The sequence below is a fragment of the Ailuropoda melanoleuca genome, chromosome 5, assembly GCF_002007445.2.
Source record: "Ailuropoda melanoleuca isolate Jingjing chromosome 5, ASM200744v2, whole genome shotgun sequence".
Taxonomy (NCBI): domain Eukaryota; kingdom Metazoa; phylum Chordata; class Mammalia; order Carnivora; family Ursidae; genus Ailuropoda; species Ailuropoda melanoleuca.
Genome location: NC_048222.1, coordinates 114,975,238 through 114,988,920, shown reverse-complemented (window position 1 = coordinate 114,988,920; position 13,683 = coordinate 114,975,238). Strand labels below are relative to the sequence as shown.

At 42.2% G+C, this 13,683-nt stretch overlaps 1 protein-coding gene across 1 annotated transcript in view; it reads left to right on the top strand.

Moving 5' to 3' along the window:
• The first annotated feature begins 2,656 nt into the window (after positions 1 to 2,656).
• The window catches only part of NOCT (nocturnin), a 27,568-nt gene continuing 16,541 nt past the window's right edge, over positions 2,657 to 13,683 (top strand). Inside the window, 3 exon segments of the mRNA XM_011220884.3 lie at positions 2,657 to 2,882; positions 2,884 to 2,933; positions 2,935 to 2,996. Of these exon segments, the coding sequence (XP_011219186.2) occupies positions 2,808 to 2,882; positions 2,884 to 2,933; positions 2,935 to 2,996 (187 nt within the window). The 5' untranslated portion in view covers positions 2,657 to 2,807.

The window sequence follows — 13,683 nt, the reverse complement described above, 5'->3', positions numbered from 1 at the left end:
GAGCAGCATTTCCTTATCTGGTACTGTTATCCACCAGTCACCCAAGTCATACCTAGACTCTGTCCTCTCCTCCCTCGACCTGTAGATCTCTCACTCAGCTCTGTGGTTTCTGTCTCCTTCACAGTACTTAAACCCTCCTCTTTCCCACCATTACTGCCCCTAATTTATCTGCTGAGAGAGGAAGAGAGATGTATCCGCATCACCTGTGTGGTTAAATAAATAAACAAACAAGCGTCCTTGCCCTGCCCCTCCTCCTGAGATTCCAAACCAGCCTATGCTCTTCCTTACCTGCTCTGTGCTTATTCTTCCCCGTCTGCCACGCCGCTGACGGAATCACCTTTCGAAAACACAACCTTAATAGTGCAAACTATCCGCTTACTTTTCAGAGGTTCTTCAGAACCTTCAGGATAAAGTACCTTCACACTTTGGTTCTTGCTCACACCCTCCATCTCATCTCCTGCCACTCCCTTATGGGCACCCTGCACTCAAGCCTTATCAAAGTGTGGTACTTTCTGTTCCTGAACATCCCTCCTTTCTCTGCCTTGCTGTTCTCGGTATCATCCCTCATCCCTTCTGCTTAGAAGTCACCTTGTTCCAAAAGCCTCTCCTGTCTTCTCCAGGCAATTAGGCATTTTCTGTGTTTCCATGGCGTCTTGTTCAAATCATGATTCTGTATTTATTATTGGATAATTATATTTGTGTTTATACAATGTCTCACCCACTAAACCATGAACAGACTGTTCCGTTCATTATTGTATGCCCTAACATAGAGACTGGAGCATAATATGTACTCAACAAATGTTTACTGAGTGAATTTTTGAAGGAAGTTTTATGTTTTTCTGATTTTGTAAAGTATATAGTGTTTAATATGTCATAAAAATACTACTGACCCATTCTCAGGATAGCATTGTCCTTTGAAATCCTTTTAATGATGACAGTTTATATTTGAACAGTGCTTTTAACTTTTCAAAACACTTTTCCCCCAACACTTTATTATGAGTATTTTCAACATAGGGAAAAAAAGAATTGTAAGTTTAGAACACCCACATACCCATCACCTAAATACTAATTCAACATTTTGTTATATTTGCGAAACACTTTTTATGAGCTAATTTTATCACCCTTTATTTCATGTAATGACTGAAGTATGATTCTATGTTTTATACATAAGGAAACTGAGACGAGGAGGGCTTAATGATTTGCTAAGGAGATAATCTCCTGGAACTGTGATCAACTTGTACCAGCTGACTCATTCATACCCTATAACCAGGGTCTGAAAAATATTTTGAATATTCTTTCTAATGAAAAGCTTCCAATTCCACAAGATAAGAGAATCAGCAAAATCATGGGAAAACCACAAGGAAACATTTCTAGCTCATAAGTCATCCAAAGAGGAATTCAGTCTTGGGTCGCCCTCCCCCTCACTCCACTTCCATTCCTGGTTAGTCATTTCCTACCCAATGGGACATGTTTCTCCCATCCGTTCTTTCCCAGTACCAGATACAAATCTAGAATATCTTTCATCTCAGCTGGCCTACTCTCTCCTGCCTTTTCATGTGCCAGAGACACATGACCTCCAATTAAAACACGACCCTAATCATATCTTTGTGTAGCTCACAAAACTTCAAGTCACATTTCTTACCAAATTAAGTCTGGTATAATCGCTGCCATCCACACTATAACCTATCTAAGCACTGCCCTCTTACTCCTTAGCTTCCGTCCTACATAACTAAGAGTTGTTGTTTCCCCAAACACGCCCAGGGCTTTCTTATTTCCTTTCTTCATGTATAAATCGCCACCACTCCCTTTCCAAATTCCGCATGTGTTAAATTCTAGACCTCCTAGTCATGGCCCAACTCAAATGCCAATTCTAATAAATCTTCGAGAATCCTCAAGCCTGTTTTTTTTTCCCCTCTAAACATTATTTCTTCCAAATTTTATCTTTTTTTTTTTAATTTTCCTCAAGCCTGTTATGACCTCTAATGCCGAGCTTGTGGCTCTTGCGGCATGACTTTAATCTACCTTGTAGAGCTTTGTGGTCTGATTTCTCTTGCTACTTTCTGCCCCCTTTGCCTGAGTATACCACCACCTAAGAATGGGACATTGTCGTATTCATCATGGCCCTCGCACATAGTCGGTGCTTTATATGCTTAATTTCATTTAACGCAACATGTTTCCGAAGGGATGGGGGCGGATGCCCTTTTCTGAATTCACACTTACATTCACACGCACACACAGACGTGGTCTTCCACCTGGACACACACGTGTCCGCAATGCCACAGCCCTGAACGGTCTCCGGACTCTCAGCCTGTGGGCGCTTCCATTCCAGCCAGCGGAAGGGGAGGCTCATTTCTTTAAAACACTCTAACAGACATTTATTATTTTAGACCTCCTACAGCCTCCACCCTACAAAGAACTTGAGATCTTCTTCCTTTCTAAATAGTATTATCCCGAGTCCGGGAACCCCAGCCTGGTCGCACCAGGGTCCCGTCCCGCGGATCCCCCCTCCTGGTCTCGCTTGGTCGCGCCCGCTTTGTCAGCGCGCCGCGCTCGCCGGTTACCCTCCAGCTCTCTCCAGCCCGCGGCAGACCGCGCCGCTGCTGCCTCAGCTGCTTTTCGCTGCGCGTCTCCCTCTCAGACTCGCCGGCCCAAGACTGCCCCTAGGCCTGGGCCGGGCGACGAGGACCCTGAGATCATCGGCTCGGACGGCCCCCGAGAGTCTGTTCGGTTCGCCGGCCTCGACCTCGGCCAGGCTCCGCTCCTCCGGCTCGCGAGGGGCCTCGGCGGTTGTGGCGGCGGCGCCCGGCATGTATCAGAGCCCGCGGCGGCTCTGCTCCGCCCTGCTGCAGAGAGACGCGTCCGGCCTGCGCCGCCTGCCCACCCCCGGGGCTGCGCCGCCAGTCGCCTCCGCCGGCGGCCGCCCCCCGGCCCGCGTCCCCGGCTCCTGGCGGCGGCCTCAGCGGCCTCGGGCGCCGCGAGGTCGTGTTCCCGAACAGGTGAGTGCACGGTACCGGGCGGGGAACGCCGCGGTTGCTCGAGCGCGGCCGCCACCTGGAGACCGCGCCGAATGAATGGGAAGCGCCGAGCTGCTGGGGTGTGGGGTCCGGCCGGGAAGCGGGTCCTCCTCTCCTTTTTCCACTTTCCCCTTGCCCTACCTATCCTGGAACTTGCATCACGTCCAGTGAGAACTGGAACACCAGTCAGAATACCGTGTGATCCTTGGATGCGGTGCCTTCGGCATTTCGAGTTCCTGATTTAACGCTAAACCTGCCCCTTCCTGCCCCTTCCTGTGTCTGTTTTACTTCTTATTGCGCTGATTATGGAAATTTTGTGTAAAAAAGTCACCTAAAGTGATATTTTTTATTATGTAGCTTGTATGATTTAAATATTATGAATTTTTTAAGTCATGTTGATCGTATAGTAACACACATTGACTTGTTCTACATTTATCTGGATTTTTTTCCGAATACTTCTACTCTTACCACTTAGTCAATCTGTGTGCAGTATACCTGGGTTAAGATCTTGTAAGGGTGATGCCTTTCGTTCGTCAAGAGCCAGTTTTATACATCACATACCCTGGACTTTCCCTTTTTTGTTGCCATCTCCGTTTCTGCCTGAGGACACATTACCGTGTCCACAAATTACATACAAATTAATGCTACTTTTTAAAATGAGAAATGAAGGTTCTCTTTCAAAACTGGCAATTCATCACACTGAAAAGTGCATTTTGGCTGTGCGCAGGTTATTGCTATTCAAGACATTCGTCTAACCATCCTGCATTATAAATAACTACATTTTGTTCAGAAAGTTTTGGATTAATTTAATTAGGACAAATTGAGCAGTAGAAAGAATACGTTTGATGTGGCTTTCTTTTATTAATGAAAGTGATCATCTAAAATCTAAAAGTGATTGAAACTAAGACTTTAAACTCTTCTCAGTTTATTATTGATGGGTGGTTAGGCTGAGACATAACTTTTGAAATTAGAATGGCTAACCTGGTTACTGTAGACTCTAAACTCCATATTCTTTAGAATGGGTGGACTTGACAGTCCTATTCAGGTTTTTTGGCTTTTTGGTTTTTATAGTGCGATGAACACATTCATTACATGAAATTACCCTGTTCCTATTCCCTGGATTTCTTCCCCCCACCCCCCAGCTTTGTAGGAGTTCGGCACATTGTGAAATAGCTGTTAGAATGGGTGCCACCTAATAACTGTTAGTGTTCTTTCTTGCTGGAAATTTTCAACAGGTCACTGTTAGGTTTGAGGTGGGAGAAGTAAAAAAGAAAACCAGTTGGTGTCTCCTCCTGTACCAGCTCGCATCTCAGAGTCCCTCAGGCCAAGTTAGTCAGTAGGTACGTCTTGGGAATACAGATAGCTTGTGTAACACAGATACGGATACCTGCTGAGGAAAAACAATCAGGTTAGATAGAACGTTTGAGATGTTAGGCTTTTGACACAGAAGGTGTTTAGTGAACTTCTTAAAAGTCTCTGAAAACCCTAGTTTTAAAATTGAAAGGCTTTTACAATACTTTAACTTAGTTACAAAATCTAGGCGATTTTCCTTTTTCGTGTAGTTTTAGCTTCAGCTACTTGTTAGAAGAAACATGTGAATACATTCATTCGCTTCTTGCTTGATCACTCATTCATTCAAGAAGTCTTTGCAGAAGGACTTACACAGACTGTAGATGCTTAATTATAGGAGATAAAAGAATGTGAGCCTTAGTCTGCCTTTAGAGAGTGTACTCCCTAACGAGAGAGGAGCTTGCACAAAAAAATAACTGTTTACTGAAATGAAACACCTTTTCTTTTACAGTTAAAAGTTTGCACAAGGCACAAGGGTGCTGGAGATTGGGAAGTCCCTTTCAGCAACGGTGATCTTTTTAGCCTTCAAGAGGAGATTGATATTTGAGCTCAGCCTTGAAACATGTGCTAGGATTGAAGAAATTAAAACATTTTATTTGGGAAAAGGCAGGAGCAAAAAGGGAAAAACGTGAAGCATGGATGCAGCAGGGTGAGAGAAGAGACTCTGTAGAATGTTTTCTGAAGAGCCTCAGAACCAGCATTAGGTGCTTTAAAAATGCAGATTAATGGATCCTACTGTAGATCTATTAATAGACTTGTTATTGGTGGGCCCCAGATTCCAGATTATTCTTATATGTCCCAAAGTTTAGATACCTGGCAAGAAAAGTCTTCAGGTAGCTGAAAGCTACTCCTCCCTTCGAGAGAGTCTGTTGTTGAGAGGCTGGAGATAGATAATGAATCCCAACCCTTGACTGGGTTTGATAATCATTTTCTTCCTAACTTAAGCCCCTTGGCAATCAGAGATAACTGGAAAGATGAGTACAGTCATCAAATCCTAGGTTATTAGAATTTAAAGGGAAACTTGGAGACAATCTCAGTGTTTTGCTATCTTTCTCACACAAGGACAGCACCCCCATAAAGAAGTGGCAATTGCCGCAGTTACTGTACTAGATGAAATGCATCGGGAGTCATCTGTGGGTTTTTAAATGCTGTCTTCCAGATCCCTCCTCTTCAGATAATTAAGAGTTGGCTGAATTACTGTTCACCACCACTGGAACATGTTGCTTTTTTCTTGGTACAATTTTAAAAGCAAATACCAGCTTATTTCAGGAGGCGGCTTTATTTAGTATGTCCCTTAACTCTGTGAGTAAGCTGTTTATGAGAGAGAAGAAATGGGAAAGCTTGTAATTATCAAGTTTCTATAGAATAAATTGTTTTCCTTGTGGGAGAACTAAGGTATCATTTTCCTGTAGCTTTCAATGCTAAGAATTTAAATAGCTATTGGGGCGATTGAGTTAATAACCATGGCTTCAGAATCACATTCAACACACTTACATATGAACACTTGCAAATCATTTAATCTTGCTTGCTGTCTCAACACTGGACTTTATCTTAAAAAAATAAAAATTTATATCATTTAGTCCACAATTTTTATTGAATACAGTACACTTAAAAGGTCAAATACTGTATCACATGACTAAGTGCACCAGGAATTAAGAAAAAAGAGAAATCAGAGTGCCTGGATTCATTGGGGAAAAAACTGCTTTGAATAGGTAAAAGGAGGGCACATCCGTGGAAGGGAGCATGGTGGATGACAGGCAGGGAGGGAAGACCACATGAGAAGGTGGCAGGTGGGAGCTGTGATGAACACCATCAGAAAAAGAGGTACTTCCAGAATCTGGGACGCTTGTTAAAATACAGGTTTCTTGTCTTTCACCTATGTACTTGAATCAGTTACTTCAGGGAGAAGCCTGGTTACGTTCATTTTTGGTATACTTAACAAGTGCCCCAGGTGATTCTTTCTGGAAAACTTGCGGGGAGTATTTTATAAGCTCCACTTCTCCTTTCCAAAGGTATTTATTTCTGGGAAGTTTGAGAAACCTGGGAGAGGATTCTGGAGGAGTGTTTAAGTCTTTGAGCTAAAGTCTTTGAACCGCCCCAAGGCAGTTTAGAAGGCCTGTGAGCAAGAACATTTACCTGAACAAAAGCAGGCTTTATGAAAGGGAAGGAACTGGTGTATTTATGAATGTTCAGTGCGGAAAACTTGAGACTGACACTGTACTGGAAGTGGATCAATGTAGTTGTAAAACTTCAGGAGCGGGTGTGTGGGTACGTGTAATACCGTGTAGGTTTCGATGATGTCTACTAATGGAGCAGTGAGGCAATTATTTTCTGATTTCTTGGAAGGAGGAGGAGGAAGTGAGGAAGCATCTGTATTTGCTTAAATTCTGATCAGGATTTATATACTTGAATAAATACTGAGGAATTCGAAGATGATGTTCACGGGTGTTTGGCTTCATATTAAACTCACTTGCGCTTTCATGAAAAGCAACTAAAACATTTTGGTTTTATTGTTAGAATAGGCAAAAACCGGGGCGCCTGGGTGACTCATGGGTTAAGCATCTGACTCTTCGTTCAGCTCAGGTCTTGGTCTCGGGGATGTATGAGTGACGCCCGCATTGGACTCCACACTCAGCGTGGAGTCTGCTTGAGATTCTCTGCCTTTCCCTCTGCCTCCCACTTGTTCGCTTGTGTGCGCTCTTTCTCTGTAAAATAAATCGTAAAAAAAGGAATAAGCAAAAACCAGCCTTCCCACAGGAAGGAGTAAGACCTCAAGTGGATAATTTTATGTGTCTTCTTGTCTCCACGTGGTATCAGAGCAACACTTAACATACTGGTTACCATGAATTCGTGTCAGGGATGTGGACAGGAGTGCTCAGGGGAAAGAGGAATAAAGAAAATTATTACTGTCATATTTGAATGCCCCCCCCAATACTTTTTTCTGTTTCCAGCATCAAAAAATGCCTAGGCCCACTCAGATCTTCTGAATTTTGAAATGGGGTCTGAGCATCTGGTGATTCTGATGTAAAGTCCAGACAGACAGCCACTACTGACCACATACACATGTGGACAGCCGGCCAGTGAGGAGATCTGTTTTACTAAATGCACAGAAGCCTGCCAGAGGTTTCTTACCAATGTATTGATTCCCTGCCTCCAAAAATTAGATTCTGCCATTGGATTATGAGGGGTTGTGCAGAAAGGAAAAAATTATATATATATACACATGTATATATGTATGTATAATACACAAAATGTATATGTACATAGGTACACTTTTTTTGTTTGAGAGAGAGAGCTCGGGAAGGGGGGGCGGCAGAGGGAGAGAGAGAGTCTCAAGCAGACTCCATGCCCAGCTCAGGGCCCAGGGCTCAATCTCAGGACTGAGATCAGTCATGACCTGAGCCAAAATCAAGAGTTAGATGCTTAACTGACTGAGCCACTCAGGCACGCCAAAAAGAAAATTTTAAAGCCAGTTTTATTCCATTTTCAGAATTGGAGTAGTATGAGAAGTCCACATAAGAAAAAGTTACAATGCAGGCAAAATTACAGTAAAGAATTGTTGCAATAGGATGTCCAGGAAGTCCCTTAATCTTGTCATGCCTGCTCCCACTGTCTTCCTTTCCCCCAGCTCTTTGAGCTTCCACTCCTTGAGCGGGTCCATTGCCAGTCTGCAGATACACTTGTGTCAGGGTACAAAGTAAATAAGTTTGCAGAGTCTAAAGATACCTTGAATATAATAGTTTCACACTTTTTATGTTTTCCTGTCATGGATGTCAACCATTACTGACGGGCTGCTGAAGGAAGGTTGTCTTTCAAATCTTGTAGGTCAAATGGGTTTGCCGAGGCATACTCTGGAATTAGTTTCTCTTTCAGATGACTTATCATTCTGAATTTTATTTGGAAAAAAGTCATGATGATCTTTTAAGGTAAGGTTTTAGAAAATTACAGGACTAACACATGCCCATTAATAATAATCTTTTTTCCTCAAAACTTTAAATGTCTTTATGAGTATTGATTATTTCTAGAATCTTACATGATTTTTCTTAACCTTTGTCTTCCAAAAACTCCATCAGGAAAAATGTCTCAGCATTGGGCAATCCCACTTAATCTAAAGACATACCTTTCTTTAGGACAGGAAGAATTTTTATTATTTTTTGGATCATTTTATCAACTCTGTCATCTCATATTCTCATGTTCTTAAACTCCTGTTAGACAGATTGGTGGGCATGTGAATCTGTCCTCTGTGTCTCTTCTCTCACTTTTTAATGTCTTTATCTCTTCTCCATTTCGTGAGTTTTTCTGAATATTTCTGTTTTGCAGTCATTTAACATTTCTAGACATTTTCTAGTTCTTCACGCCTTTTTGGATAGAATCCTATTCTTGTTTTGTGTCCATAATACTCTCCTGTAGCTTTAAAGATATGTCAATATGTATGCCTGTTTTTCCCACAGGCCTCTCCTAAAGGGGAGAGTTGTTTGTTCTTTTAAGTGAGAGGGTTATGCAGTGGGTGGACAGGTAGGCTCCCCTATGAGAGAGCAGGCTGGAGACCTCCACCTTTGCCAAAGCTAGAAGGCTTCTTTCTGTGTTAATCTGTTTCACTCCTCACTCTACTTTTTAAATATTCTTGAGGTCAGAGTTAGACCTTGATCTGGTCTGCTTTTCTTTCTTTCTTTCTTTCTTTCCTTCTTTTCTTTCTTTTCTTTCTTTTCTTTCTTTTCTTTCCTTCCTTCCTTCCTTCCTTTCCTTCCTTTCTTTCTTTCTTTCTTAGCTTTTATTTATTTGTTCATTTGTTCGTTCTTTCATTCATTGATTCGTTTTAGTGATCGCTACACCCACCATAGGGCTCAAACTCATGACCCAAGATCAAAAGTCGCAAGCTCTTCTGACTGAGCCAGCCAGGTGCCCCTGGTCTGCTCTTCCTTTAGATCTGTCACCCTTGGTAGCCCTTCCAAGGCATATATCCCACTTTTCTTTGAAGCATTCTCTGCTTCTGTCTCACAGGCAGAAGCCACCCTTGTTGGCTTCTGTCTGAGAGGGGGCATAGGGTAAGTAGCACAGCTGTTTCAGAAGTCAGAGTTGCATGAATTACCCTCACAATCTGCCCTTCAGCTTCTCCTGGCCCTTTGTCCTTGTTGACTCAGCTTGGAGTTTCTTCAGAGCTCCCTTGGGAGGAACCGTATTTAATGGATCTTTGGTAACTTGTACTGCATTTTCCTCCGCTCTGGTTTTCCTGCTAATGCAAACCTATCTGTTTCTACCTTCCTGGAATTCTTCCAAATTTTTGGCCCATTGATGGCATCCTTTCTTGCCGTCCCATATTACTGTTTCATTCTTTTTAAAAATTTGAATACACATAACTTTATTCCTGAAAGCTAAGCTCTTAGGAAGGAGAGGGTGAATGTATGTTCTCCTTCGTGCCCAGTGACCTATTGAGTGTACACTTCAGATTGTGAAAGATCATTTTTTTCCTGCATGTGCCTTAATTATTCAAGGAAGGCCGTGGAAATTTGCATGTGAAAAAATTGTTTACCCCTATTTCAAGTGACTGAAAATCTGTCATTGGTTTTGTGAAATATATACAAAGTGGCTATAAAATTTCGTTTCAGTATAATCTAGAACAGGGTCTGCAAACTTTTGCTGTAAAGTAGGAAATATTTTAGGCTTGTGGGCCATACGTCTGTGTCACAGCTACTCAACTCTGCCATTGTAGTGTGGAAGCAGCCCTAGACAGTGTATAAGCTTATGGACCCTGAAATTTGATTTTCATGTAGCTTTCCCATGTCATGAAGTATTATTATGATGATGTTTTTTTCAAACATTAAAAAATGTGCAAGATCACCAGCAGCACAAAACAGGGTACCAGCTGGATGCAGCTCATGGGCTGTGTAGTTGGTGGACGACTGATCACAAGGTAAAAAGTCTGTACTATAAGCAGATTTTTCCTTTTAGCTTTCATGTTTCCATTCATAACCATAAAAATGGACCATTTTCTTGGGCATCATGCAGTAACACAGACTTAATGTCTTAGTGGAGAGCAGTTTTCCCACCAGATTCTGTCAGATTCTACCTTTTCACATTTCACTTCAGAGCATTATGCTAGAAAAACCTAGTTCGTAGAAATGGTAGGTCAGCTAACAGTTGAGCACCAATTAAAACAGTTAACCTAAGCTTTGATTGTGGAGGGATTTCTTTTTCCTTAGTGATATTTTCTAGATGAATCTGGCATGACTGAAGGTATGGCTCGGCCTGGAAAACATTTTGGCATTCTTGTTTAGTCTGTGACTGCTGCCTAGTGAGGAAAGGTCATTTGGATTGTCACACTGTGTCTGGGCGCTTGTATTTTTAGACACCTTAGGTTGAGAGTCATGACCTTCACTTGGTATCTCTAGTAATGCCAGGCAGGTTGTTAACACTGCTTTGTACACTTTGTGCCATGCCAGTGCGTGTGCCGTGATGGCAGTGACATCGGCAGATGGAGGAGGTGGAATTTGACCTCTGTTTATTCCTGTGTGTGCCCTGGCAAGGCACCACTGCAGTTGTCCTGACTGTCAGTCCTGTCGGAGATGCTGAGGAGCAACAGTCCAAGGTGCGGGGAACTTTCTCCAAGGCCGGACCCCTCAGTAGTTGTGCAGTCTTGAAAACCTGTGTACTGCTCTCTTAACCTCAGTATCTGTTTCTATCATATGGTGAATGCAGTACCTACTTTGCTAGGTTGTTGGGAAGAGTGATGAAAACACTTGGAAGTAGTATGGCATATGCCGGCTCTCAGATGTTAACAGACAGCCTTCTTTTTAAACCCAGAAAGTGGGTTTAAGTAAAATAGAATAGCTAACATTTAACTGACCACTTACACTAGGTATATCTAGTTTAACTCAGTCCTCACAGTAACCCAGTGAAGTAAATTAAGAGTGATACAGAGATGGAGAAACTGAGGCACTTGTTCAGGATCTTATTAGTAAAAGGAGGAGCTGGGATTTGATGCAAGTCTGCCCAGCTTGAGTCCCTGTGTTTAAGAGTATTTGCCTCTGCTGAACTGTAGCCTAATTTTACTAAGAAAAGGTGAGGTTTTGGCCATAGGGCTTTCACATACTAACATACTTGATTGCTAAGTGCTCTGTACATGCCTGTCACATTCAGTCCATGACGCTCAACAACTAATGTGAAGACTGGACACTGGCTAAAATATTTAATCTTCACCAGAAAATAGTATCTCCCTAAGTTGTCACTTAGAATCCAGTCCCTAGGATGCAGGAATTAATGTACTTTACGTCCACACTCAGACACAAAATTTGAAGGTGCTTATGTGCATTCACGAGGTGAGCCTGCATACTAACACAGAGAGAGGGTCCCATCTACAGTCTAACAAAATTCTAGAAAGATAGTTAAATTTCATAGTGACTTGGGACAAGTCACTTAAACTTCTGAACCTCAGTGTCCACATCTATGAAAGAGCCCAGGAGTTCTTGAGAGTAACAGGTATCCTAAGTGCTCAGCATACCATAAAGTGCTCTACCAGTGTAAGGCGGGCCCTCTGTCAGTGTTTGACAGGATTCCTTGGCACTTCGCTGTCTCTTGGCAGCTTTTCTTATTTATTTATTTATTTAGTAATTTATAAGTAATAAATATATAAATAAATTTTAATTCCAGTTTAGTTAGCAAACAGTGGTATAGTAGTTTCAGCATCTTTTCTTTTTCAACATTTTTTAAAGCACCTAGGTGCTATAGGAATTTGAGAAAGTGGTAAACAAGGTAGGCACAGTCCCTGCCCTCTGAACTGGCAGTCTAATAAGTAAAGGACAGAGATTGGAGTTCAAATGTCAAGGAGAACTTAAGTTTCAGAGAAGCAGGCTAGGTGGAAGAGAGAGGGGAGCCACTAGGGCTTGATTCATAAAGCTGTGCAGGCAGGGAAGTTAGAAATCTTTATTTGTTGATTTCTTCAATAAGTATTAAGTAAATATACCTCATACCCAATATCCAGACTGGTTATGTTGCTTATCCTGTGGGTATTACCACTCACTTGTCTTGAAGGTGGCTACATTTATTCAGGAACTCTTAAGCCTAATGAAAGTTTGCTACTGATCGAATCCTGTCAACTTTCTGAGGTGGTTCAACACATGGCCAGTAGATGGCAGCAAAGGATTGCCGGTTCCATGATGCCTTCGTGTGACGTCTGTCGTTTACAATTTTTGTGTACTCTGCTCTTTGAGGTTTTCTTGGGCCGAGGTTGGTCAGCTCCAGCAGCTTCCAGGTGTGTATGCAGATATCCTGGTTTTTATTTAGTTTTTGGTGTTTAATCAGCGTTTTTTGGCCAAGCCACAGTCTCAGGAGACTAAGCTCAAACTAATTGTGAGGGAAGTTATTCACAGCCTTAATTGTTTGGGCAAACTCCAGTGTATGCAACCGCTGGGTAACGAGACACATTATGTGGAGAGAGGTCTTTGTGGTGTGATTTCTGAGTGCTGTTGGGACTGCTTGGAATGGTAGGCCCAGTCAGTTTGGGTCTCAACTGTTAGGATTCTTGTCTAGCATTCTGATTACTGGTGTGAAAGTGTTTTCATTAAACCCTGATCATTTCCCTCTGATGGTTGGCACTCTTTAGAAACTTATATTGTGGTCTGCCTGTTGCTTCAGAGTATGTATAATTGATGATACAAAGAGTAAACATGTATTCTATATTTTAGTGATTAGCCCACTTTTGCTTTGTTTTCTAGGAAAGAGATGACTAAACCGAGGGATGTTTACATACTATTGTATTTCAGGAATCTAAATCTCAGTTCTCTGGCTTTAAAGGCTGTTACGAGCGAAGGAAGAATTATTTGTTCCTATAAAGTAAAATAGCAGTGAGGTATTAATGTAAGGAATGAAGGCATCCAGTTCTAAATGTAAATGGAAATATGCTTATAGAAGAAAAGGCAGGGGATTGGAGTGGTATTGGTAAATCATAGCTAGGCATAAGAAGTAAAGCTATTTTGATCTGCCTATTCCCTGTATAAATTATATAATGTGTATCACACTAAGGCTGGGCTGATACTTTTCCTAGTAAAATGCCTGGGGAAAGAAATGAATTTGGGGAAAAAAATACAGTATGGGGTCAAATCAAAAATACCATCCCCCAGGGGCGCCTGGGTGGCGCAGTCGTTAAGCGTCTGCCTTTGGCTCAGGGCGTGATCCCAGCATTCTGGGATCGAGCCCCACAATCAGGCTCTTCCACTGGGAGCCTGCTTCTTCCTCTCCCACTCCCCCCGCTTGTGTTTCCTCTCTCGCTGGCTATCTCTGCCAAATAAATAAATAAAATCTTTAAAAAAAAAAAATACCATCC